Source organism: Pseudophryne corroboree, chromosome 1, assembly GCF_028390025.1.
Source record: "Pseudophryne corroboree isolate aPseCor3 chromosome 1, aPseCor3.hap2, whole genome shotgun sequence".
Taxonomy (NCBI): Eukaryota; Metazoa; Chordata; class Amphibia; order Anura; family Myobatrachidae; genus Pseudophryne; species Pseudophryne corroboree.
The window spans coordinates 209,502,197-209,527,084 of record NC_086444.1 but is presented as its reverse complement, the minus strand read 5'-3'; the positions used below and the strand labels follow the sequence as shown (position 1 = coordinate 209,527,084).

The window sequence follows — 24,888 nt, the reverse complement described above, 5'->3', positions numbered from 1 at the left end:
ACTTGTAGCCACAGGCACCACAATAGGTTGATTCATATGGAACGAAGAAACCACTTTAGGCAAAAATTGCGGACGTGTCCTCAATTCAGCTCGATCCACATGAAAAATCAAGTAGGGGCTCTTGTGTGACAAAGCCGCCAATTCAGACACTCGCCTTGCTGATGCCAAGGCCAACAGCATGACCACCTTCCAGGTAAGAAATTTCAACTCAACCTTGTTAAGCGGTTCAAACCAGTGTGATTTTAGGAACTGCAACACCATGTTCAGGTCCCATGGTGCCACTGGAGGCACAAAAGGGGGCTGGATATGCAGCACTCCCTTTACAAACGTCTGGACTTCTGGAAGAGAAGCCAATTCCTTCTGAAAGAAAATCGAGAGGGCCGAAATCTGTACCTTAACAGAGCCTAATTTCAGGCCCATATCCACTCCTGTCTGTAGGAAGTGGAGAAAACGACCCAGATGAAAATCTTCCGTAGGTGCATTCTTGGTCTCACACCAAGACACATACTTTCGCCAGATACGGTGATAATGCTTAACCGTCACCTCCTTCCTAGCCTTTATTAAAGTAGGGATGACCTCTTCCGGAATCACCTTTTTCGCTAGGATTCGGCGTTCAACCGCCATGCCGTCAAACGTAGCCGCGGTAAGTCCTGAAATACACAGGGCCCCTGTTGCAACAGGTCTTTCCTCAGAGGAAGAGGCCAGGGATCTCCTGTGAGCATCTCTTGTAGATCCGAGTACCAGGCCCTTCGAGGCCAGTCTAGGACAACGAGTATCGTCTATACTCTTCTTCGTCTTATGATCCTCAACACTTTTGTGATGAGAGGAAGAGGAGGAAACACGTAGACCGATTTGAACACCCACGGTGTTACCAGAGCGTCTACTGCTACTGCCTGAGGGTCCCGAGACCTGGCACAATACCTCCGAAGTTTTTTGTTGAGGCGTGACGCCATCATGTCTATTTGAGGAGTTCCCCAAAGACGTGTTACGTCTGCAAAGACTTCTTGATGAAGTCCCCACTCTCCTGGATGGAGATCGTGTCTGCTGAGGAAGTCTGCTTCCCAGTTGTCCACTCCCGGAATGAAGATAGCCGACAGAGCGCTTACATGATTTTCCGCCCAGCGAAGGATCCTTGTGGCTTCCGCCATCGCGACTCTGCTTCTTGTCCCGCCTTGGCGGTTCACATGAGCCACTGCTGTGACATTGTCTGATTGAATCAGAACCGGTAGGTTTCGAAGAAGACTCTCCGCTTGTCGAAGGCCGTTGTAAATGGCCCTGAGTTCCAACACATTGATGTGTAGACAGGACTCCTGGTCTGACCAAAGACCCTGAAAATTTTTTCCCTGTGTGACCGCTCCCCATCCTCGGAGGCTCGCATCCGTGGTAACCAGGATCCAATCCTGAATTCCGAACCTGCGACCCTCCAGGAGGTGAGCACTTTGCAACCACCACAGGAGGGAAACTCTGGCTCTTGGGGACAGAGTTATTTTCCGATGTAAGTGCAGATGGGACCCGGACCACTTGTCCAGAAGGTCCCATTGAAAAGTCCTTGCATGGAACCTTCCGAAGGGAATGGCCTCGTAGGCCGCCACCATTTTTCCCAGAACTCGAGTGCATTGGTGAACTGACACCTTTTTCGGTTTTAGCAGGTCTCTGACCATGTTCTGGATGTCTTGGGCTTTCTCTATTGGAAGGAAGACCTTCATTTGTTCCGTATCCAGTATCATACCTAGGAACGGTAGTCGAGACGTCGGAATCAACTGTGACTTTGGTAGATTTAGAATCCAACCGTGTTGCTGGAGCACTCTCAGAGAGAGCGCCACACTGCTCAGCAATTTCTCCCTTGATCTCGCTTTTATCAGGAGATCGTCCAAGTATGGAATAATTGTGACTCCATGCTTGCGCAGGACCACCATCATTTCCGCCATTATCTTGGTGAAAATCCTCGGGCCGTGGAGAGTCCAAACGGCAACGTCTGAAATTGGTAATGACAATCCTGTACAGCGAATCTCAGGTATTCCTGATGGGGGGCATATATGGGGACATGAAGGTACGCATCCTTTATGTCCAGACACACCATAAACTCCCGCTCCTCCATGTTGGCTATTATCGCTCTGAGTGATTCCATTTTGAATTTGAATCTTTTTATGTACAGGTTTAGGGATTTCAGATTCAAAATAGGTCTGACCGAACCGTCCGGTTTCGGGATCACAAATGGGGTTGAATAGTAACCTCTTCCCTGCTGGTGCAGGGGAACCTTGATTATCACTTGCTGTAAACACAGCGTTTGAATTGCAGCTAACACTATATCCCTTTCCGATGTGGAAGCTGGTAGGGCCGATTTGAAAAATCGGCGCGGGGGCACCTCCTCGAATTCCAATTTGTAACCCTGGGAAACTATTTCCAACACCTAGGGATTCAGGTCCGAACTGACCCAGGCCTGACTGAAAAGTCGAAGACGTGCCCCCACCGGTGCGGACTCCCTCAGGGGAGCCCCAGCGTCATGTAGTGGGTTTTGGAGCAGCCGGGGAGGACTTTTGTTCCTGGGCACCTGCCGAAGCAGGTGCTCTCTTGCCTCTGCCCTTACCTCTGGCGAGGAAAGAGGATCCCCGACCTCTTCTGGACTTGTGCGACCGAAAGGACTGCATCTGATAGGGTGTTACTTTCTTTTGCTGTTGGGGAATACATGGTAAAAAATTTGATTTACCTGCTGTAGCTGTGGAAACCAGGTCCGTCAGCCCATCCCCAAACAATACATCACCCTTATAGGGTAGTACTTCCATATGTTTTTTGGAATCCGCATCACCCGTCCATTGGCGAGTCCATAAGGATCTTCTCGCTGAGATAGACATGGCATTGGCCCTAGAAGCTAGCAATCCAATGTCCCTTTGAGCATCCCTCATAAATAAGACTGCGTCTTTAATATGGGCTAGAGTTAAGAATATAGTATCCTTATCCATATTATCAAATTGATCTGTCAGCTCATCTGTCCAAGCTGCAATTGCGCTACACACCCATGCCGACGCAATTGTCGGTCTTAGCACAGGACCCGTATGAGAATAAATACACTTTAAGGTAGTTTCTTGCCTGCGATCTGCAGGGTCCTTAAGGGCCGCTGTGTCAGGAGACGGTAGCGCCACTTTCTTGGACAAGCGCGTCAGGGCCTTGTCCACAGTGGGGGGTGATTCCCAAATCTCCCTGTCCTGCTTAGGGAAGGGGTATGCCATATAAATTCTTTTGGGGATCTGCGGTCTCTAATCCGGAGTCTCCCAAGCTTTTCCAAAGAAATCATTCAATTCATGAGATGTGGGAAAGTTAATAATCTGTTTCTTTTCCTTAAACATGTGTACCCTTGTGTCGGGGACCGAGGGTTCATCCTCAATATGCAACACATCCCTTATTGCCACAATCCTACACTGAATGGTTTTAGTCACCCTAGGGTGCAATTTTACTTTGTCGTAGTCGACACTGGAATCAGAATCCGTGTCGGTAGTAGTGTCTTGTGTTAAGGGACGCTTTTGAGACCCCGACGGGCCCTGTGAGTCGGTCCAATCCGAGGATTGACCCCCTGATGTCCCCAGCCTTATCAAGCCTTTTATGTAAAGATGCCACACTTGCATTCAACATATGCCACATGTCCATCCAATCCGGAGTCGGCACAACCGACGGGGACACCACTCATTTGCTCCACCTCCTCCTTGGAGAAGCCTTCCGCCTCAGACATGTCGACACACACGTACCGACACCCCAAACACACAGGGATTAACCTATAAGGGGACAAAACCCCAACCAGGCCCTAAGGAGAGACAGAGGGAGAGTATACCAGCACACACCAGCGCTTAAAAACACTGGAAAATATATGACCAGATAGTGCTTTTCTATATATAATATGCCAATTCCCACTCACTGCGTCGCTAATGTGCCCCCCTCCTCTTTTTTCCAGCCTGTGAAGTTCAGCAGGGGAGAGACCAGGGAGCCAGCGTTTTCCTCATGCAGCTTCTGTGGAGAAAATGGCGCTGGTTAGTGCTGAGGATCAAGCCCCGCCCACCCGACGGCGGGCTTCGGTCCCAGTGATTTTTCAATTAAAATGGCGGGGGATCATAGATTTACTGCCTCCGCAGCCTAATCAATCTGCATTCGCCCAAATGTGAGGTTTATTGCTGCCCAGGGCGCCCCCCCCTGCGCCCTGCACCCTTCAGTGCTGCTCTGTGTGTGTGTGACTGGGAGCAATGGCAAAGATCTGATGTCTTCTGCCGCCTAAGATGTCTTCTGCCTTCTCATCCGGCTTCTATCTTCGGCATCTGTGAGGACGGCGGCGCGGCTCCGGGACGAACCCCAGGTGAGACCTGTGTTCCGACTCCCTCTGGAGCTAATGGTGTCCAGTAGCCTTAGAAGCAGTGCCCAGCTTGACAGGCCAGCTCTGCTTCTCTCTCCTCGGCCCCACGATGCAGGGAGCCTGTTGCCAACAGGACTCCCTGAAAATAAAAAACCTAACAAAATTCTTCTTCAACAGAAAACTCTGGAGAGCTCTCTGCAGTGCACCCATTCTCCTCTGGGCACAAGATCTAACTGAGGTCTGGAGGAGGGGCATAGAGGGAGGAGCCAGTGCACACCCATAGTCAAAGTTCTTTTTAGGTGCCCTATCTCCTGCGGAGCCCGTCTATACCCCATGGACCTTACGGAGTCCCCAGCATCCTCTAGGACGTAAGAGAAACTAAATTATACACAATATAGTCAAAATTGCCTTGCCTGTCTATTTTTAATGCGATACTGACCCCATGGGAGTACGCATCGGTATCACAAGCTTGGTACACATGGTGCGATATGTGCTAAATTTTCTTACGATTTTGTTAAAATCGTCAGCAAACATCGCACCGTGTGTATGCTATGCACCTATACACTAAAGGGGTCTATATAAAAATGATCACCCCCTTAAACCATGTGTAAAAAACAGTCAGCATTCCGCATGATTTAAAGCTGCCCATGGGAGAAGCTGCTGGTCCTGAGACCTACATTTGCAGCCTTGAGCGTTTGCCCCTGCGACTTGTTGATCGTCATAGCGAAGCAGACGCTTACAGGAAACTGGGCGTCTGTTTTTCTCCTTTATTGCTCATCTCTCTGATCACATTGAGGTCATACATACCTCAGTTTCTTTCTAGGTAACTAATCTATACAACAGAGAAAACGCGATCCAAATTCATCCAGTACTTTTTGCGTGATACCGGACGGACAGAGACAAAAACTCAGTAAAAATAAAAAAAATTGCCTCCATAGTTCATAAACAGTCTCTTGAAGTATATTTATCAAAAGAAATTGCTGAATATATATATATATATATATATTTATTTATTTTTATTTTTTTTTATTGTGTTATTCCTCAGCTATCCAATGCCGCTGACCACGTTTGTCTAATGCATACACTAGAAACCAGAACAGAGAAAGGCCTAAGTTCTGCCGATGTGTCTACAGCAGCAGCGATGCACATCTCTATTCAGAATATAATGAGATAATAGGCCAAACTACATACACAGGAGTTCTTTTTAAGCTAAATGCAGTGGTTGCTAACCACACAGCCTGAGCTGGGACTTCCTGTTCTGTACTGTGCAGTAAACAATACATAAACACAGTCCTGATTCACAGGGCACACACAGTACCTATCAGGGGAAATTAGCATTTGCTTTGCAGGTGGATCTAGTGTGAGCTGTAATCTCTCAGATCTGCAATATCTGAGCACAGTGACAGGAGATTTAGGGAGCTCACCACACTAAATACTGCAACACATTATTCACTAGTAGATCTCATGCTGCATGAAGCACTGGGACAGTGCCCCCCATGGGGATTCCCCAAGTGCAGGAGACTGATCTTTCTGACCTTCAGTTATAGAGGGTAGCACCTTACAAGTAACTAGGCACAGCAAGGCACATGGTGTAATGACCACACACAGCCCTCATACACACTGCAAGTAGTGTTTATATCTGGCACAGCACACATGCACATGCTGCCATCATCACACAGAGCGGCTACACCATAATACACTGCTGGAAGTGCTGCTGCACCCAACACTGTCATTTACACCTTGCCTCCTTCTCTCTCAGCGGCTTGGACAGGTCTCTTACCGCTCAGCGAGTTGTCCATGTTCAGGCTGCTCTGCTGCTGTCACTTCTTCGGCAGCCCCTGGGTGTCTGTATCCGCAGATGGGAGCAGTGAGTGTACTGGAGGCAGGCAGGGTGAGAGGAGCAGCTAGTGCACAGCCATCATGTGCTCCTCCTTCTGCTGCTGCTGGGTCTCCTCCTCAGTACTGCTGCCTGCCTGGGACATAGCGGCAGCAGCAAGCACAGGGAGAGGGAGGAGGCAGAGGAGAAGGGTGGTCTCTATCAGTCTCTACAGCTGCTGCACACAGTGAGTGCACGCTTCCTCTCTCTCCCTGGCAGGCGGTCCCCTCCCACACAAACACACACACCACTCCTCCCTCAGGAGTACTGTACATGACACAAGCCTGGAGTGGACTGCAGTCCAATCTGACAGACAGACTGCCCTGTTGCTGCTGCTGCTGAGCCCTGGGAGTGAGAGCCTGCTGGACTGCTGTCAATCTGGAAGTGAGATTCAGAGCTGACAACACGTGTCCTTGGTTCATTGCTAGATAAGGCTGTACCATCAGAATTGAGCTGAGATTAGGATAGGGCATGTTCTGCATGCCCTCCAACATTTTACACACAAAAATCGGTACAAATTAGAAAAGGGGGCGTGGCCACGGTTAAAGGGGCAGGGTCACGCCCCTTTTCCTATACTTCCCATGGAAGTTTGGAGAGCCAAAAATAGGTACAGACTATAAAAAAAGGTACTGTACCTATTAAAAAGGTACAGTTGGAGGGTATGGTTCTGTAGTATACACAAACTCTGAGATATCTATGCAGTGACACAGAACTACAGCATTTAGGCTATTTAGCTGGAGAAGTAGCACAATATAAAGTGCAGCAACATCTCCGATTACTGCGGCTTTTTGTTAAGTTTCGCTTTAAAGGACGCTAGGGAAGTCCTTGTAGCTCGCAGTGGCAGACCCTCCAACATGACCCCTCCGTCACGCACAAAATGCTCCGCTCCTGGGGGGTCATTCCGAGTTGTTCGCTCTGTATTTTTTTCTCGCAACGGAGCGATTAGTCGCTAATGCGCATGCGCAATGTCCGCAGTGCGACTGCGCCAAGTAAATTTGCTATGCAGTTAGGTATTTTACTCACGGCATTACGAGGTTTTTTCTTCGTTCTGGTGATCGTAATGTGATTGACAGGAAGTGGGTGTTTCTGGGCGGAAACAGGCCGTTTTATGGGTGTGTGCGAAAAAACGCTACCGTTTCTGGGAAAAACGCGGGAGTGGCTGGAGAAACGGAGGAGTGTCTGGGCGAACGCTGGGTGTGTTTGTGACGTCAAACCAGGAACGACAAACACTGAACTGATCGCAGATGCCGAGTAAGTGTGGAGCTACTCAGAAACTGCTAAGTGTCTATTCGCTATTTTGCTAATCTTTCGTTCGCACTTTTGATAAGCTTAGATTCACTCCCAGTAGGCGGCGGCTTAGCGTGTGCAAAGCTGCTAAAAGCAGCTTGCAAGCGAACAACTCGGAATGACCCCCCTGGGCTTCCCTTTTTATTTATCATTGCTGCCACCTGTGGTGAAACACATTTCTTATCAATTACATAGTTCAATACAGATGACGGCAATCATAAATTAAGAGGGAAGTCCAGGAGCGTAGCGTTTTGTACCTGATGGAAGGGTCATGTTGGAGGGTCTGCAAATATTACTGTGGTGTGGATGGATGGTGTTAAGTACACTTACAATAGGACATGGTGATGGTCATCAACCATTCATGGTTAACAACCGTCTGTGGCCTCCATTTATCAAGCCTTGGAGAGTGGTAAGTAGCACGGTGATAAAGTACCAGCAAATCAGTTCCTAACTGACATGTTACAGGCTGTGTTTGCAATATGTATTGGGTGGGGGTTTTTAGGAATCTGCACTGGTCCAGATTGTACAATAATTTGAATTCAATTGGTATATATCATATGTGACAAGATATATTTAAACCAACATGAAGCTACTGACTTCGCCTAATAAGGCTTTTAAAGTAGAACAAGGTTGGTGGTGCTCCCAGACATCAGTTCCAAAACAAACTGTAGAAAGGTTTAAGCAAGAGGCAAAAAAAGGGGGACTATTGATAATGTCTCTCAGGGGCACACTTGATTCTGTATATTGGAAAGATAGGATAGGATATGGTAATGTGTGGGTAGGAAAAGATAAAACTTAACTTTTAATCACAGACGAAAGGATACTAAAATTATTGCTGTACATCGGCAATATAGTTAAAACAAGTATTAAACAACAAAATAATGTAGACGATACAATTTGTAACTCACTTGTATAAAGAGGGTGACAGAAAGTTTATCTGTAAACCCACTGGTTTGTAAGTGAGTATTAATGTTTGACGTTTGTCAGAAGCGAAAATATAAATATTCCTATTATCTCTATGAGATTATGATGTTATATACATTTGTGTATTCATATAAGAGATAATGGAAAACCGGCTTGTGTAAAATCAGGACTCCTAGAAAGTGGGTCAACTACGGTAATAGAATACAAGGTTTGACTAGAATTAAATTTGCTGATCAGCAGAAGGTATATTCCTTGGTGCTACAGTACCCGGTATTCCCAGAGGGTCACCCTTTCTGGTACTGACCTGACCCAATGCTGCTTGGCTTCCAAGATCAGACGAGATCGGGCATGTCCAGCATGGTATGACTGTAGAAAGTCAGGTAAGTGCCTGTCTGCTGGGGGGATGGCTGTTGCTTGAGCTATTTGGGACAAATTGGTCCAATGGATGGCGTTGTCAAGAGCCAAATATTTGCCCAAGAAGCAGCTTGAACAAGAAACACCACAATATTAATGAGTAAAATGGTGCGGAATGATTTGTTTCTTTTATGGGAAATCCCCCACAAAGGAATTCAGGTAAGAACACATGCCAAATTTCCCACAAAGAAAATGGGGTATGGCCATAAACAAAATGATATGTCCTAATTGTTGGAATATATCTTTGTAATTGAAGGTACCGTAAAGATTCACCCTTACGTTAATTTCCAAAAACACATTGAATATATCAGAAAAAAATTATAAACATTGAATATATCAACGCAATAAAACAGCCTGAGTGGATGGTAAGGAAATATCAAAGTTGCAAATGTGTTCTAGAAATAATGCAGAAATAATATATGCTGAAACATAACATTTGACACAGAATCCAGCATATAAGCTGCCCAAGCTGCTATCTGTCTGCTGCAGGAAAAACAATTGTGTTACAATAATTGTCACAGAAGAAATTGCTGAATATATTGCGACAATGATGGCTCATATAGTAGTAACATGAAAATTCACATAAAAATTCAGCACATGAACTGCATTGGCAGCTATCTATCTGTTATGGAAAAAATACAATTATGTTTAAATACTCACCAATTAATTTTTTTCTGATATATCCAATGTGTTTTTGGAAATTAACGTAAGGGTGAATCTTTACGGTACCTTCAATTACAAAGATATATTCCAACAATTAGGACATATCATTTTGTTTATGGCCATACCCCATTTTCTTTGTGGGAAATTTGGCATGTGTTCTTACCTGAATTCCTTTGTGGGGGATTTCCCATAAAAGAAACAAATCATTCCGCACCATTTTACTCATTAATATTGTGGTGTTTCTTGTTCAAGCTGCTTCTTGGGCAAATATTTGGCTCTTGACAACGCCATCCATTGGACCAATTTGTCCCAAATAGCTCAAGCAACAGCCATCCCCCCAGAAGACAGGCACTTACCTGACTTTCTACAGTCATACCATGCTGGACATGCCCGATCTCGTCTGATCTTGGAAGCCAAGCAGCATTGGGTCAGGTCAGTACCAGAAAGGGTGACCCTCTGGGAATACCGGGTACTGTAGCACCAAGGAATATACCTTCTGCTGATCAGCAAATTTAATTCTAGTCAAACCTTGTATTCTATTACCGTAGTTGACCCACTTTCTAGGAGTCCTGATTTTACACAAGCCGGTTTTCCATTATCTCTTATATGAATACACAAATGTATATAACATCATAATCTCATAGAGATAATAGGAATATTTATATTTTCGCTTCTGACAAACGTCAAACATTAATACTCACTTACAAACCAGTGGGTTTACAGATAAACTTTCTGTCACCCTCTTTATACAAGTGAGTTACAAATTGTATCGTCTACATTATTTTGTTGTTTAATACTTGTTTTAACTATATTGCCGATGTACAGCAATAATTTTAGTATCCTTTCGTCTGTGATTAAAAGTTAAGTTTTATCTTTTCCTACCCACACATTACCATATCCTATCCTATCTTTCCAATATACAGAATCAAGTGTGCCCCTGAGAGACATTATCAATAGTCCCCCTTTTTTTGCCTCTTGCTTAAACCTTTCTGTGTTTGAAATATGACAGTTAGTAGCTGGTTGGCTGTTTATCACCATGCTATTTATCACTCGTCAAGGATAAATCTGGGCCTATGTTTGCCACCGACGGTCGATGGTTTTCCTATTAATGGTGGAGATCTGATGGTTCTCAATTTCAATCATCAATTGTTGTGAAGCAGCAAAGTGTGGGGCTCCCCCATGGATGGTTTTATGCCATTGTTGTTAAGCACTGATGGCACATCAGTGGGTGACTCCCCAATGGCCATCCTTGTTGGAAAATAGGGAATACTATGGGCCTGATTCTGAGTAGCACACAAAGCAAATGTTCACGAAGTTGAGTGATTTTTGTGCTACTGAGCGAGTGCGAAAAGCCCTAAAAACTCGTACAGTGCATGCATCTCACAGTGTGTATGCATAGAGGCGCGGTTGCGACTGAGGCTGGCGTTCCTCATCACAGTCTCCCTTGCAGCTTCTAGGTGAATTAAAGAAGGAAAAAAACAAGACAAATACTTGCCCTTAATACTTGTTTCTCTTACGTCCTAGAGGATGCTGGGGACTCCAAAAGGACCATGGGGTATAGACGGGATCCGCAGGAGCTTGGGCACATTAAAAAGACTTTGACTGGGTGTGAACTGGCTCCTCCCTCTATGCCCCTCCCCCAGACCTCAGTTAGACTTTGTGCCGAGGAGTGACTGGACACACACTAGGGGAGCTCTACAGAGTTTCTCTGGAAAAGACTTTTGTTTGGTTTTTTTATTTTCAGGGAGACCTGCTGGCTACAGGCTCCCTGCATCATGGGACTGAGGGGAGAGAAGTCAGACTTACTTCTTCTTAGTTCAAGGGCTCTGCTTCTTAGGCTACTTCTTAGGCTACTGGACACCATTAGCTCCAGAGGGTTCGATCACTTGGTTCGCCTAGCTGCTTGTTCCCGGAGCGGCGCCGTCATCCCCCTCACAGAAGCCAGAAGAAAGAAGCCGGGTGAGTATGATAAGAACAGAAGACATCAGACGGCAGAAGACTTCAGTAACGGAAGGTACAGCGCAGCGGTAGCGCTGCGCTCCATGCTCCCACACACATAACCAACGGCACTCGTAGGGTGCAGGGCGCTGGGGGGGGGAGCACCCTGGGCAGCATGTTACTGGGGTTATTTGAGGCTGGCAAAAGGGCATATTCATACCCCCGCCAGGATAAAAAAGTTTGAATTTGAGCAGGACTGTAGCGCGCCGGGAAGGGGCGGGGCTTAGCCGCACCGCTCACCAGCGCCATTTTCTTCTCTCCACAGCCGCCGCAGAGACGCTGGCCCGGGACCTCCAAGCTCCTCTCAAGTAAAAGGGAGCAAAACGGGGGGGGGGGGGCACAGAAGAATTGGTGCTTTTTTATCATTTAGGGCAGCGCTATCTTCATATATTATTATTGTGTGATATACGGGCGCTGGGGTGTGAGCTGGCATACTCCCTCTGTGTTTCTCTCTCCGGGCTTCCCTGTGGGTCTGTCCCCTTGTTTTGGCCAGTGTGAGTGCGGGTGTGTCGGTACTACATGTCGGCATGTCTGAGGCTGAGTGTTCCTCCCAGGAGGAAAGTACTGGGGGCGCAGAAAGGGAGTCGGATATGGCTCTGTCGGCATAGCCGACGGCAGATTGGGTTACTATGGGGGTAATTCTGAGTTGATCGCAGCAGCAAGTTTGTTAGCAATTGGGCAAAACCATGTGCACTGCAGGGGAGGCAGATGTAACATGTGCGGGGAGAATTAGATTTGAGTGGGTTATTTCGTTTATGTGCAGGGTAAATACTGTCTGCTTTATTTTTACACTGCAATTTAGATTTCAGTTTGAATACACCCCACCCACATCTAACTCTTTCTGCACATGTTACATCAGTCCCCCCTGCAGTGCACATGGTTTTGCCCAATTGCTAACAAACTTGCTGCTGCGATCAACTCAGAATTACCCCCTATGTTAAGTACACTTAATGCAAATGTGGCCTTATTGTCTAAGAGGCTGGATAAATCTGATTCTCAGATACAAGCATGGAGGAAATCCATGGAGGATGCTTTGGCTCAGGTACAGACCCCTTCAGGGTCACAAAAACATTAGTTTACTCAGATGGTAGATACGGGTACCGACACGGACTCTGATTCCGATGTCGATTTCACAGAGGCTACTTTGCATCCAAGGGTAGTTAAGAGTATTCAGTCATGATTGTGGCTATTAAAGAGGTTTTACATATCTCTGACGGACCTGCTGTGCAGGACACAAGGATTTGCTTATTTAAAGGAAAAAAACCTGAGGTGAAGGTTCCCCCCTCTCATGAAATGAATGCTCTTTGTGAAAAGGCTTGGGAGTCGCCGGGCAAGAGGTGGCAGATTCCCAAGAGAATTTACATGGCGTATCCTTTCCCCTCTGATGACAGGGAAAAATGGGAGTCATCTCCAAATGTCGACAAGGCTTTATCCCGACTGTCCAGGAAGGTGGCGCTTCCGTCCCCTGACACGGCTACTCTCAAGGATCCAGCGGATCGCAGGCGGGAGAAGACATTGAAGGCCATTTTCGTTAATACTGGTGCTTTGCTCAGACCTGCGGTGGCGTCGGTATGGGTGAGTGGTGCTATTGCTAAGTGGGCTGAGAATTTGGATTCTGATATGGATACCCTTGATAGGGATAACATTCATTTGACTCTTGGTTATATCAAGGACGCTGCAGATTACCTAAAGGAGGCAGCGAGGGATGTTGGCCTCTTGGGATTAAGAGCCAATGCCATGGCGGTCTTGGCCAGGAGGGCGCTGTGGACTCATCAATGGAATGCTGATGCTGACTCCAAGAAGAATATGGAAGCTCTCCCTTTTAAAGGTAGTGTCTTGTTCGGTGACGGCCTTGCTGACCTGGTGTCTACCGCTACTGCGGGTAAGTCATCTTTCCTTCCTTATGTCCCCACACAACAGAAAAAGGTGCCCCATCATCAGATGCAGTCCTTTCGGACTAATAGATACAAAAAAGGAAAGGGTTCATCCTTCCTCGCTTCTAAGGGTAGAGGAAGGGGAAAGAGGTCGCCTGCCGTGTTAGGCTCCCAGGACCAGCAGTATCCCCCCCAGCCTCTACCAAATCCACCGCATGACGCTGGGGCTCCCCTGTGGGAGTCCGTACCGGTGGGGGGCCGTCTCCGATTCTTCAGTCAGGTCTGGTTTCAATCGTCCCTGGATCCTTGGGTCTTAGACATAGTGTCCCAAGGGTACAAACTGGAGTTTCAGGAGATGCCCCCCCACCGCTTTTTCAAAACGGCCTTGCCAGTTTCTCTTCCAGAAAGAGAAGTGGTAAATGCTGCAATACAAAAGCTGTGTAAACAGAGGGTCGTTGTGCCGGTTCCCCCGTCCCAACGGGGGGAAGGGTTCTATTCGAGCCTCTTTGTCGTACCGAAGCCGGACGGCTCGGTCCGACCGATTCTGAACCTGAAATCTCTCAATCCATACTTGAAAATTTTCAAGTTCAAGATGGAGTCTCTTCGAGCGGTGATCTCCAGCCTCGAAGGGGGGGATTTTATGGCGTCAGTCGACATAAAGGATACTTACTTACACATTCCGATATACCCTCCTCATCAGGCCTTCCTGAGGTTTGCGGTGCAGGATTGTCATTACCAATTTCAGGCGTTGCCGTTTGGCCTTTCCACGGCCCCGAGGGTTTTCACCATGGTAATGGCGGAAATGATGGTTCTCCTTTGCAAGCAAGGTGTCACAATTATCCCGTACTTGGACGATCTCCTGATAAAGGCGAGGTCAATGGAACAGTTGTCCAGACTTGTGGATCTCTCCCTGTCGGTTCTGCGACTTCACAGTTGGATTCTAAATTTGCCAAAGTCTCAGTTGATCCCGTCCACTCGGCTGCCCTTCCTGGGCATGATCCTGGACACGGGGCTACAGAGAGTGTTTCTTCCGGAGGATAAAGTTGTGGAAATCCAGACCATGGTCAGGGACCTGCTGAGGCCGACAAGTGTGTCGATTCATCAATGCACGCGGGCGCTAGGGAAGATGGTTGCGGCTTACGAAGCCATTCCGTTTGGCAGGTTTCATGCCTGGGTGTTTCAGTGGGATCTGCTGAACAAATGGTCCGGGTCTCACCTGCACATGCACCGGAAAATAAGTCTATCTTCCATGACCAGGATTTCTCTCCTGTGGTGGCTGCAAGGCTCTCACCTTCTAGAGGAATGCCGATTCGGAATCCAGGACTGGGTACTGCTGACCACAGATGCAAGTCTCCGAGGCTGGGGCGCGGTCATGCAAGGAAGAAATTTCCAGGGAAAGTGGTCAAGCCAGGAATCTTGTCTCCACATAAATGTTCTCGAGTTAAGAGCCATTTACAACGGATTACTGCAAGCGAAGAACATTCTTCAGGGTCTCCCTGTCCTGATACAGTCGGACAACATAACAGCGGTGGCGTACGTAAACCGCCAAGGCGGAACAAGGAGCAGGGCGGCAATGGCGGAGGCCACAAGAATCCTTCGCTTGACAGAACAGCACGTGAGCGCTCTGTCGGCAGTCTTTCTTCCGGGCGTGGACAACTGGGAAGCAGACTTCCTCAGCAGACACGATCTCCATCCGGGAGAGTGGGCTCTTCATCAAGAGGTATTTGCAGATGTGACAAGGCGTTGGGGAATTCCTCTGATAGACATGATGGCGTCTCGCCTCAACAAGAAGCTTCCGAGGTATTGTTCAAGGTCGAGGGACCCCCAAGCCAGTGCAGTGCACGCCCTGGTAACTCCGTGAGCGTTTCAGTCGGTGTATGTATTCCCTCCGCTTCCTCTCATTCCAAAGGTGCTGAGGATCGTACGACGAACGAGGGTTCAGGCAATACTCGTCGTTCCAGATTGGCCCGGAGGGCCTGGTATCCGGATCTTCAGGACTTACTAGTAGAAGATCCTTGGCCGCTTCCTCTAAGAGAAAACCTGTTACTGCAGGGGCCCTGCGTGTTTCCGGACTTACCGCGGCTGCGTTTGACGGCGTGGAAGTTGAACGCCAAATCCTAGCTCAGAAAGGTATTCCCAGGGAGGTCATCCCCACTCTCCTTAAAGCTAGGAAGGAGGTTACGGCGAAACATTATCACCGCATTTGGAGAAAGTATGCGTCGTGGTGTGAAACCAAAGCAGCTCCTGCGGAGGTGTTTCACTTGGGTCGTCTCCTACACTTTTTGCAGGCAGACGTGGATGCAGGCCTGAAATTGGGTTCCATCAAGGTGCAGATTTCGGCTTTATCTATTTTCTTTCAAAAGGAATTGTCCGTCCTTCCTGAGGTTCAGACTTTCGTGAAGGGAGTGCTGCATATCCATCCTCCATTTGTGCCACCCGTGGCACCGCGGGATCTCGAAGTGGTGTTGCGGTTTCTTATGTCTCATTGGTTTGAACCTTTGCGTAAGGTTGAGTTAAAGTTCCTCACTTGGAAGGTGGTCATGCTTTTGGCTCTGGCGACTGCCAGACGAGTGTCCGAGTTGGCGGTTTTGTCTCATAAGAGCCCGTATTTGATTTTTCGTTCAGATAGACCGGAATTGAGAACACGTCAACAATTTCTGCCGAAGGTGGTTTCTTCGTTTCACATAAACCAACCATTTGTGGTACCTGTGGCTACGGAGGCTGTGGCGGTCCCTAAATCTCTTGACGTTGTAAGAGCTTTGAAGATTTATGTTGCCAGAACGGCTCTTACTAGGAAGACAGAGGCTCTGTTTGTCCTGTATGCTTCCAACAAGATTGGAAATCCTGCTTCTAAGCAAACTATTGCGCGCTGGATTTGTAATACGATTCGGCAAGCTCATTCTTCGTCTGGGCTACCGTTGCCGAAGTCAGTAAAGGCCCATTCTACAAGGAAGGTGGGCTCCTCTTGGGCGGCTGCCAGAGGGGTCTCGGCACTTCAGCTTTGCTGAGCGGCTTTGTGGTCGGGTTCAAACACTTTTGCTAAGTTCTACAAGTTTGATACCCTGGCTGATGAGGCCATCATGTTTGCTCAATCGGTGCTGCAGAGTCGTTCGCACTCTCACGCCCGGTCTGGAGCTTTGGTATAGACCCCATGGTCCTTTTGGAATCTTTATAGAAACAAAAATTGGTCCTTCCAAAGAGATGGGGAACCAAGGAGAAAAAGCCTCTTTGTGGGTGCACTCTTTCAAAAACAATTTATACGTTTATTTGTAAATATTTATTGTTTAAAAAAATATAAATTTTATTATGACAATTAAAAATAATGTGTATAGAATAAGGGAAAAAAAAATTTACCTATTGGTATACCCTAAAAATTAAACAAATAAAGTACAAGGTGATTATGTGTCATTTATTGGACTCCTCCAAAGTAATAATTATCTCAAAAGATTCTTTATGATAGTTTGTAGCATCCCCTGTGAACAGTAGTGTGTTTTAGAGTAAAGGAATTGATTCCAAAGCTCTTGACACTGGATGCAATTTAATAAAATCTGTAGTGGAGGAGGATTAATTAATTGATTATCTGCTAGGCGAAAATCTATATGCTAATAATCATAGTAGGCAAAGAAGTTTACATAACAACAATTCTGTTTGTTACCGACTGTATAGAATATTACACACTGATGTGTGGATGTTTACTTAATAAATATCAGAAACCACACATCCTGCAATAGATAGCCGTAACTGTTAATCATTATACAAATGCTGCATTAATATCCAAATATCTTGCAAGTGCATGCAGCAAATGAAAGATGTTTCATAATGATAAAAAGTTGTTACTTAATAAAAAACAGAAATGACACATCCTGCAATTGGAAACTGTAACTTGTGATACCTAAATAAGACACTCTATTTGTATCAATAAATCTTACTGATGTATAAAGCAGGATTCTGTCTGCTGTGTCAGTTTAGGACAAGTGGTGGTTTTCACTGCAAGGAGAGGTAATTGAGGTAATAAGGTAAATCTTGGAGAGTACCCGTGCCGTGATTCCACTCACTTCTGCTGCCTTCCCATATGTGAACAATGGTCACAGTGAATGGGAGGTGAGAGAGTCAGTGGCCGGAACGGGTATGAAGAAAGACAGTGGCGTTACTTGCTTTTGCCGGGATACGGTGAAGGGTTATCCTGATAACAATTGTCATTGCAGGAAAAAGCCCACTCCCGACCCGCAATGAGTGCGCGCCGAAATACCTCAGGTGCGAGAAGTTCTAGTTGTTATAGCCCCCGTGGATGTCCTTGCTTGAGACGCGTGTGGGGGTTTCTGCCTGTGAGTCCGGGTCCGTGATTGTCACACGGGAATCCGGAAAAGACGTCAGGATGATGTCAGAGTATCTGTGAACGAAGCGGACGTACGTTTCACCCTAGCCGGGCTTGGTCACCTTGTGTCCTATTGTGGTTGCTGCCGTGTTTTATGCCGGTTCTATCCAATGAGAATGGGAGCTGCCAAGATTAGTGTTTGAATTGCAGCAGAAGTGTCTAACTGAATTAATCAATTTAATTAATTAATAGCATAATAAGATAAATTTATCAATAATCTTAGAGGAGCTAATCTACTAAACGACGTTTATGGTTTTGTGAGATAATGTAATTGAATTATGATGGAATGAATAAATAAAAATTATATGAATAAATAGATGAATAAATGGAAAAATAAATAGATAATTAGAAAATGAAAAATATTAAATAATAATAGGTAGAATAAAAAATAATAATAATAATAAATAATTAATAAAATGAATATTTAATGACGAACTATTTGTGACTTTTTTAGCAAAAAGGGGAATTTATGATTAGTGATGATTCCTTACAAAAATCGAATAAAAGGAATCATTGCAATATAAAGAAAAATAAGGAAGAAAAGGGGCGGGTTTATTTATTAGAGAAAAAAAAAAAAAAAGTTTTTTTCTTTTTCTTTGAATACTGAAGATTGCAATACATTGTTTGCATATGTGGGTGAAGATACCTCGAATACGAGCACATATAATATATAAAGATAAATTAGTAGTGGACATATAATGTAATGTAATGTAAAGATATAAAGTGGATACACTCTTGTACGTATATGTATGTATATAATAGCAGTTGCACATCATGGTATTTGATGCTTAAAGAGAACTAATAAAATTTGTAATATTAAGAATTAATTGGTTATATCCAAGTAATTGTCTGGTAATTAATCCAGATTAATTTAATTAGAATTGATAATAGTTTATAATGATCAATAAGTTGAATATGTGGGATCCACTATCTTGACCGATATTTAGTACTGAAAGTTTTTTTGCTGTTTTGTATGAAGTCTTTAAGTGGTTAAAAAAGCCCCATAATGTATATTTTCATTTAGTCCCCTTGGTGAAAGGGATCCAAGCCTGAAGATCCATTTGCTCTCTTTTTTCAAGAGCTCCTTGTTCAGATCTCCACCTCTCAGGCCCAGGAGTACTTTTTCTAAACCAAAGATTTTTAAATCATCTGAGCAACCATGGTGTACTTTATGGAAGTGTTTTGCCACTGTGGTCAGAGGTCTCAGTTTTTTAATATCGGATTCAACGTTCCTGATTGTCCCTATATGTTCCAGAGCTCGTTGCTTGAGCATTCTTGAAGTCATTCCCACGTAATAAATATGGCAAGGGCAAGTTATGCAATAGATGACATTCTTTGTCTTGCAATTGAAAAAGTCCTCTATGGGTCGAGATATACCATATTTGTCCATGATTGAATCCTTATGCAAAATATGTCTACAAACTTTGCAGTTGCCACATGGGAAACTGCCTCTGATGGTAGCTTCTTTCGGTGGTCTAGCTTCAAAGTGACTTTGAACTAGTCTATCCTTGAGACTTGCAGACCTCCGCCAGCTCATCTGTACTTGTTCTTTCAGTATTTTATCCAAATCAGTATCTGTATGTAACACTGGCCAGTGTTTTTGGATGATACTTTTGATTTCACTCCACTCGGCACAGAAGTTGCCCACAAAACGGATTTCAATATCTTGTGGTTGGTCCTTTGTGTTTTTCTTTTTAAAAATTAGCGAGTCTCTGCTGGTATGTCTGATGTCTCTTAGTGCCTTCTTGATGGACCTGTTGCTGTATCCCCTACTTCGTAGTCTATTGGATAGCTCTAGACTTTTTTCTTGAAACGTTCTCTCATCAGAGCAGTTCCTCTTTAGCCTCAAGAACTCCCCTTTAGGGATATTTTTGACTGTGGGTGGGAAGTGGGAGCTGGAGTGATGAAGTATGGAGTTGGTGGCTGTAGGTTTCCTGAACAATTCCGTACCAACAATATTATCCGGGTCACGGAAAATGGTGAGGTCCAGAAAAGGGATCTTATCCTTGCTAACCTCAAATGTAAATTTGAGATTTAAATCGTTGACGTGCAAGTCTTGTACAAAAGACCCCAAAGATTCTTCGTCACCATCCCATATGAGTAATATGTCATCTATATAGCGAAGCCATAATAGAATCCTCCTGGTATGATGGTCATTTTTTTCTTGAAACACAACTTCCCGTTCCCACCAGCCTAAGAATAAATTTGCATACGTGGGTGCACAGGATGCTCCCATCGCTGTCCCCCTTGTTTGTATGTAAAATTTATTGTCAAAAATGAAGTAATTATAATGAAGGACAAAATGCAATAGGTCCAAAATAAATGAGTGAAAATCCGTTAATCCTTCCATTTCCATAAAGTATCGAATTGCTGCTAAGCCTTTTTGATGATCAATTGAAGTGTAGAGTGACTCTACATCCATACTGACAAGGAGATGAGTCTCATCTAGCCTGATGCCATGAATTTTCTGTAGGACATCCGTGGTGTCTTGGACATAAGAAGGAAGAGTAGTTACATGGTGTCTTAATTGTACATCTATAAAGACACTTGCCTGTTCAAGGAGGCCTCCAATCCCAGACACTATGGGTCTGCCTGGGGGTTTGGTAATACTTTTGTGTGTCTTGGGTAGGAGATAAAAGGTTGGAATTTTGGGATGGTTTATTTTCAAAAATTGGAGTTCTGATTTTGTAATGATGTTATTTCTCCATGCATTCTCAATGAGCCTTGTATACAATGTCTGAAAATTATCTGTAGGGTTGAAGAGCGTCTTCTTATAACAATTTTTGTCATTGAGTTGCCTGAGAGCTTCCTTCACATACATATCTTTGGGCCATAGGACCACATTACCTCCTTTATCGGATTGTTTGATTTCTATGTCATTCCATGATTCGATCTCATTAAGTGCCTTTCTTTCAATACTTTTCAAATTATGATGTAAGGCCCCCTTATGTTTTTGATGTAATCCATCCAAATCCTTTGAGACCAGATTTATAAATACCCTCACCTCCGGGCATATGTTGTCCTGTGGAAAGAAGTTTGATTTCCTTTTACAGGTTGGTCTCGTAGTTTCCCCTACGGATTCCATTTCCCTGGTGTCCTGTAATTCTTCAAGAATAGATAATGCCACTAATTCTTCTTCAGAAAATGGAAAATCTTGGTTCTCCAAGTCCATTGTGGCCTCTGGATTGTTTGTCTCTTCAGGAGTCAGGGAGATAGCCGAATAGTTTTTATTAGCATGAAATTTTGCAAGCAACAGTTTCCTGCCAAACAAATGTAGGTCCTTGTCCCATTGGAACCTATCAAATTTTTTAGTTGGAGCAAAGGTAAGACCTTTTGACAACACTTTGCTATGAGCTTCTGTTAATATATGTTCTGATAGATTGATAATCATGAGATTATCTTCAGTATTTAATATTTCCTGCGGTTCCGTATGGGGTAATGGGATGGTGGTGGGGAATCCCATCTTTGGGCCCCTCTTCCTCTTCTTTCCCCCCCTCCTCGACTTCCTCTTGGACGTCCCCTTTTGGGCCTGACTTCCTCTAAAAAAGGAAGGAGATGTGCGGTTTGGTATCTATTGATCTCAGACCGCGATCGATTATCACCGAAATCCTCTTCAGTCCCTGAGGAGTCGATCTCAGAGGAGGAGGCTTGTTCCTGGTTGGATGGTCTCTGGGATCTTTGTGGTCTATTCCACTTGAAAATCCTACCAGAACTGAAGTCCTGTTGATCTCTACTGAATTTGGATTTTTTCCTTTCAATGATCACCCTTTCATATTCCTGTAGTTCTTTCTTGTTCTGTTCAAATTTCACTTGAAAGGAGAGATCTTTCTCAAAGTCCTCTAATTTCTTTCCAATTTTCTCTATTTCTGCCCCCACTTCTGCCAAGACTAGATTGTTATGTTTTACCAGAATTTGGAGAAGTTCAGAAGAGCATTTCAATAAGCATGTCTCCCACTCACTTTTAAGATTCTCAGTGGTGAGTGGGAAAGTGGGAAAAAGCTTGGGTCTCAGACCTCTGGGAACAATCTTTTGTTTTAAATAATTTTCTAAGCTAATCAAATCCCAGTTGACCCTCGTCTGGCGTTGTAATAGGTGCTTCAACTTGCGCATATCATCTTCCCAACTGCCCACTGAAATATTTGTTGTAGCAGTGTCTGGAAAAATATTCTCCAAATCCTCTGTCCGTCGTTTATTGATTAGCTCATGCTTAAGACTAAAAGTTGACATTATAGATGTGACACACAATTTGGCGGCAGGTTATATACAATAACCACGAATCGGATATAAACATTCAATACACTGTTGATGTTGAATGTCTTAAACTATACAGTCAAGAATATTTTTAACTATATATAGCCACAAATGATCAAATGATTAGTTGTGATGATATGTGCGTGCAAGGCAGAGAAAGCTGAGAAAAAAGCTCAGCACAAACAATGTAGAACGAAGGATTTGAGTTTGCCTGCACTGCTGCCGTTGATTTCTTTAAATCATGTTGAGCCAACAGTATCAGAATTTCATAATTTTCAATACAGTATAACAGAAAATTTCTATATATGTTGGCGGTGCGACCCCAGAGGTATTGAACATTTATAGAAACAAAAATTGGTCCTTCCAAAGAGATGGGGAACCAAGGAGAAAAAGCCTCTTTGTGGGTGCACTCTTTCAAAAACAATTTATACGTTTATTTGTAAATATTTATTGTTTAAAAAAATATAAATTTTATTATGACAATTAAAAATAATGTGTATAGAATAAGGGAAAAAAAAATTTACCTATTGGTATACCCTAAAAATTAAACAAATAAAGTACAAGGTGATTATGTGTCATTTATTGGACTCCTCCAAAGTAATAATTATCTCAAAAGATTCTTTATGATAGTTTGTAGCATCCCCTGTGAACAGTAGTGTGTTTTAGAGTAAAGGAATTGATTCCAAAGCTCTTGACACTGGATGCAATTTAATAAAATCTGTAGTGGAGGAGGATTAATTAATTGATTATCTGCTAGGCGAAAATCTATATGCTAATAATCATAGTAGGCAAAGAAGTTTACATAACAACAATTCTGTTTGTTACCGACTGTATAGAATATTACACACTGATGTGTGGATGTTTACTTAATAAATATCAGAAACCACACATCCTGCAATAGATAGCCGTAACTGTTAATCATTATACAAATGCTGCATTAATATCCAAATATCTTGCAAGTGCATGCAGCAAATGAAAGATGTTTCATAATGATAAAAAGTTGTTACTTAATAAAAAACAGAAATGACACATCCTGCAATTGGAAACTGTAACTTGTGATACCTAAATAAGACACTCTATTTGTATCAATAAATCTTACTGATGTATAAAGCAGGATTCTGTCTGCTGTGTCAGTTTAGGACAAGTGGTGGTTTTCACTGCAAGGAGAGGTAATTGAGGTAATAAGGTAAATCTTGGAGAGTACCCGTGCCGTGATTCCACTCACTTCTGCTGCCTTCCCATATGTGAACAATGGTCACAGTGAATGGGAGGTGAGAGAGTCAGTGGCCGGAACGGGTATGAAGAAAGACAGTGGCGTTACTTGCTTTTGCCGGGATACGGTGAAGGGTTATCCTGATAACAATTGTCATTGCAGGAAAAAGCCCACTCCCGACCCGCAATGAGTGCGCGCCGAAATACCTCAGGTGCGAGAAGTTCTAGTTGTTATAGCCCCCGTGGATGTCCTTGCTTGAGACGCGTGTGGGGGTTTCTGCCTGTGAGTCCGGGTCCGTGATTGTCACACGGGAATCCGGAAAAGACGTCAGGATGACGTCAGAGTATCTGTGAACGAAGCGGACGTACGTTTCACCCTAGCCGGGCTTGGTCACCTTGTGTCCTATTGTGGTTGCTGCCGTGTTTTATGCCGGTTCTATCCAATGAGAATGGGAGCTGCCAAGATTAGTGTTTGAATTGCAGCAGAAGTGTCTAACTGAATTAATCAATTTAATTAATTAATAGCATAATAAGATAAATTTATCAATAATCTTAGAGGAGCTAATCTACTAAACGACGTTTATGGTTTTGTGAGATAATGTAATTGAATTATGATGGAATGAATAAATAAAAATTATATGAATAAATAGATGAATAAATGGAAAAATAAATAGATAATTAGAAAATGAAAAATATTAAATAATAATAGGTAGAATAAAAAATAATAATAATAATAAATAATTAATAAAATGAATATTTAATGACGAACTATTTGTGACTTTTTTAGCAAAAAGGGGAATTTATGATTAGTGATGATTCCTTACAAAAATCGAATAAAAGGAATCATTGCAATATAAAGAAAAATAAGGAAGAAAAGGGGCGGGTTTATTTATTAGAGAAAAAAAAAAAAAAAAGTTTTTTTCTTTTTCTTTGAATACTGAAGATTGCAATACATTGTTTGCATATGTGGGTGAAGATACCTCTAATACGAGCACATATAATCCCCATCATCCTCTAGGACGTAAGAGAAAATAGGATTTTAATACCTACCGGTAAATCCTTTTCTCCTAGTCCGTAGAGGATTCTGGGCGCCCATCCCAGTGCGGACTGTTCTTTGCAGTTGTATTGTTACTGGTTAGTTTTTGGTTACACTTGGGTTGTGTATCAGTTATCTTCAGCTCGTTGCTGTTGTTCGTTCATACTGTTATCTGGTTTACTGCTATTCCGGTTGTACGGTATGTTTGTGGTGTGGGCTGGTATGTTTCTTGCCCTTAGTTTAACAAAAATCCTTTCCTCGAAATGTCCGTCTCTCCTGGGCACAGTTCCTATAACTGAGGTCTGGGGGAGGGGCATAGAGGGAGGAGCCAGTTCACACCCAGTCAAAGTCTTTTTAGTGTGCCCAAGCTCCTGCGGATCCCGTCTATACCCCATGGTCCTTTTGGAGTCCCCAGCATCCTCTACGGACTCGGAGAAAAGGATTTACCGGTAGGTATTAAAATCCTATTTTCCCGGCACACTGAGAGATGCCTGCTCTTTTCCTTATTGTCAAAGTCAGAAAAATATCTCTATACACACTGCCATATATGCACCTCACACTGGTCCGCGCTGCGCATGCGTGCGCTCTCCCGTGAAGGCGCATACCCGCTGTTGCGTGCACCCGCTGGTGCACGGTATGCGT

General features: G+C 44.2%; 2 protein-coding genes and 2 pseudogenes across 2 annotated transcripts in view; 2 read left to right on the top strand and 2 right to left on the bottom strand.

The window, feature by feature from the left end:
• The window catches only part of LNPEP (leucyl and cystinyl aminopeptidase), a 258,314-nt gene extending 251,862 nt beyond the window's left edge, over positions 1-6,452 (bottom strand). The window contains exon 1 of the mRNA XM_063964054.1: positions 6,117-6,452. Coding sequence (XP_063820124.1) covers positions 6,117-6,135 — 19 coding nt within the window. The 5' untranslated portion in view covers positions 6,136-6,452. The remainder of the gene's footprint in view (positions 1-6,116) is intronic.
• Positions 6,453-6,539: 87 nt separating this feature from the next.
• The window catches only part of ERAP1 (endoplasmic reticulum aminopeptidase 1), a 351,733-nt gene continuing 333,384 nt past the window's right edge, over positions 6,540-24,888 (top strand). Inside the window, exon 1 of the mRNA XM_063964056.1 lies at positions 6,540-6,596. The gene's annotated coding sequence lies outside the window, so the exon portion shown is untranslated. The remainder of the gene's footprint in view (positions 6,597-24,888) is intronic.
• On the bottom strand, positions 8,679-8,797 carry LOC134953213 (5S ribosomal RNA; annotated as a pseudogene).
• LOC134953201 (5S ribosomal RNA) lies at positions 9,863-9,981 on the top strand (annotated as a pseudogene).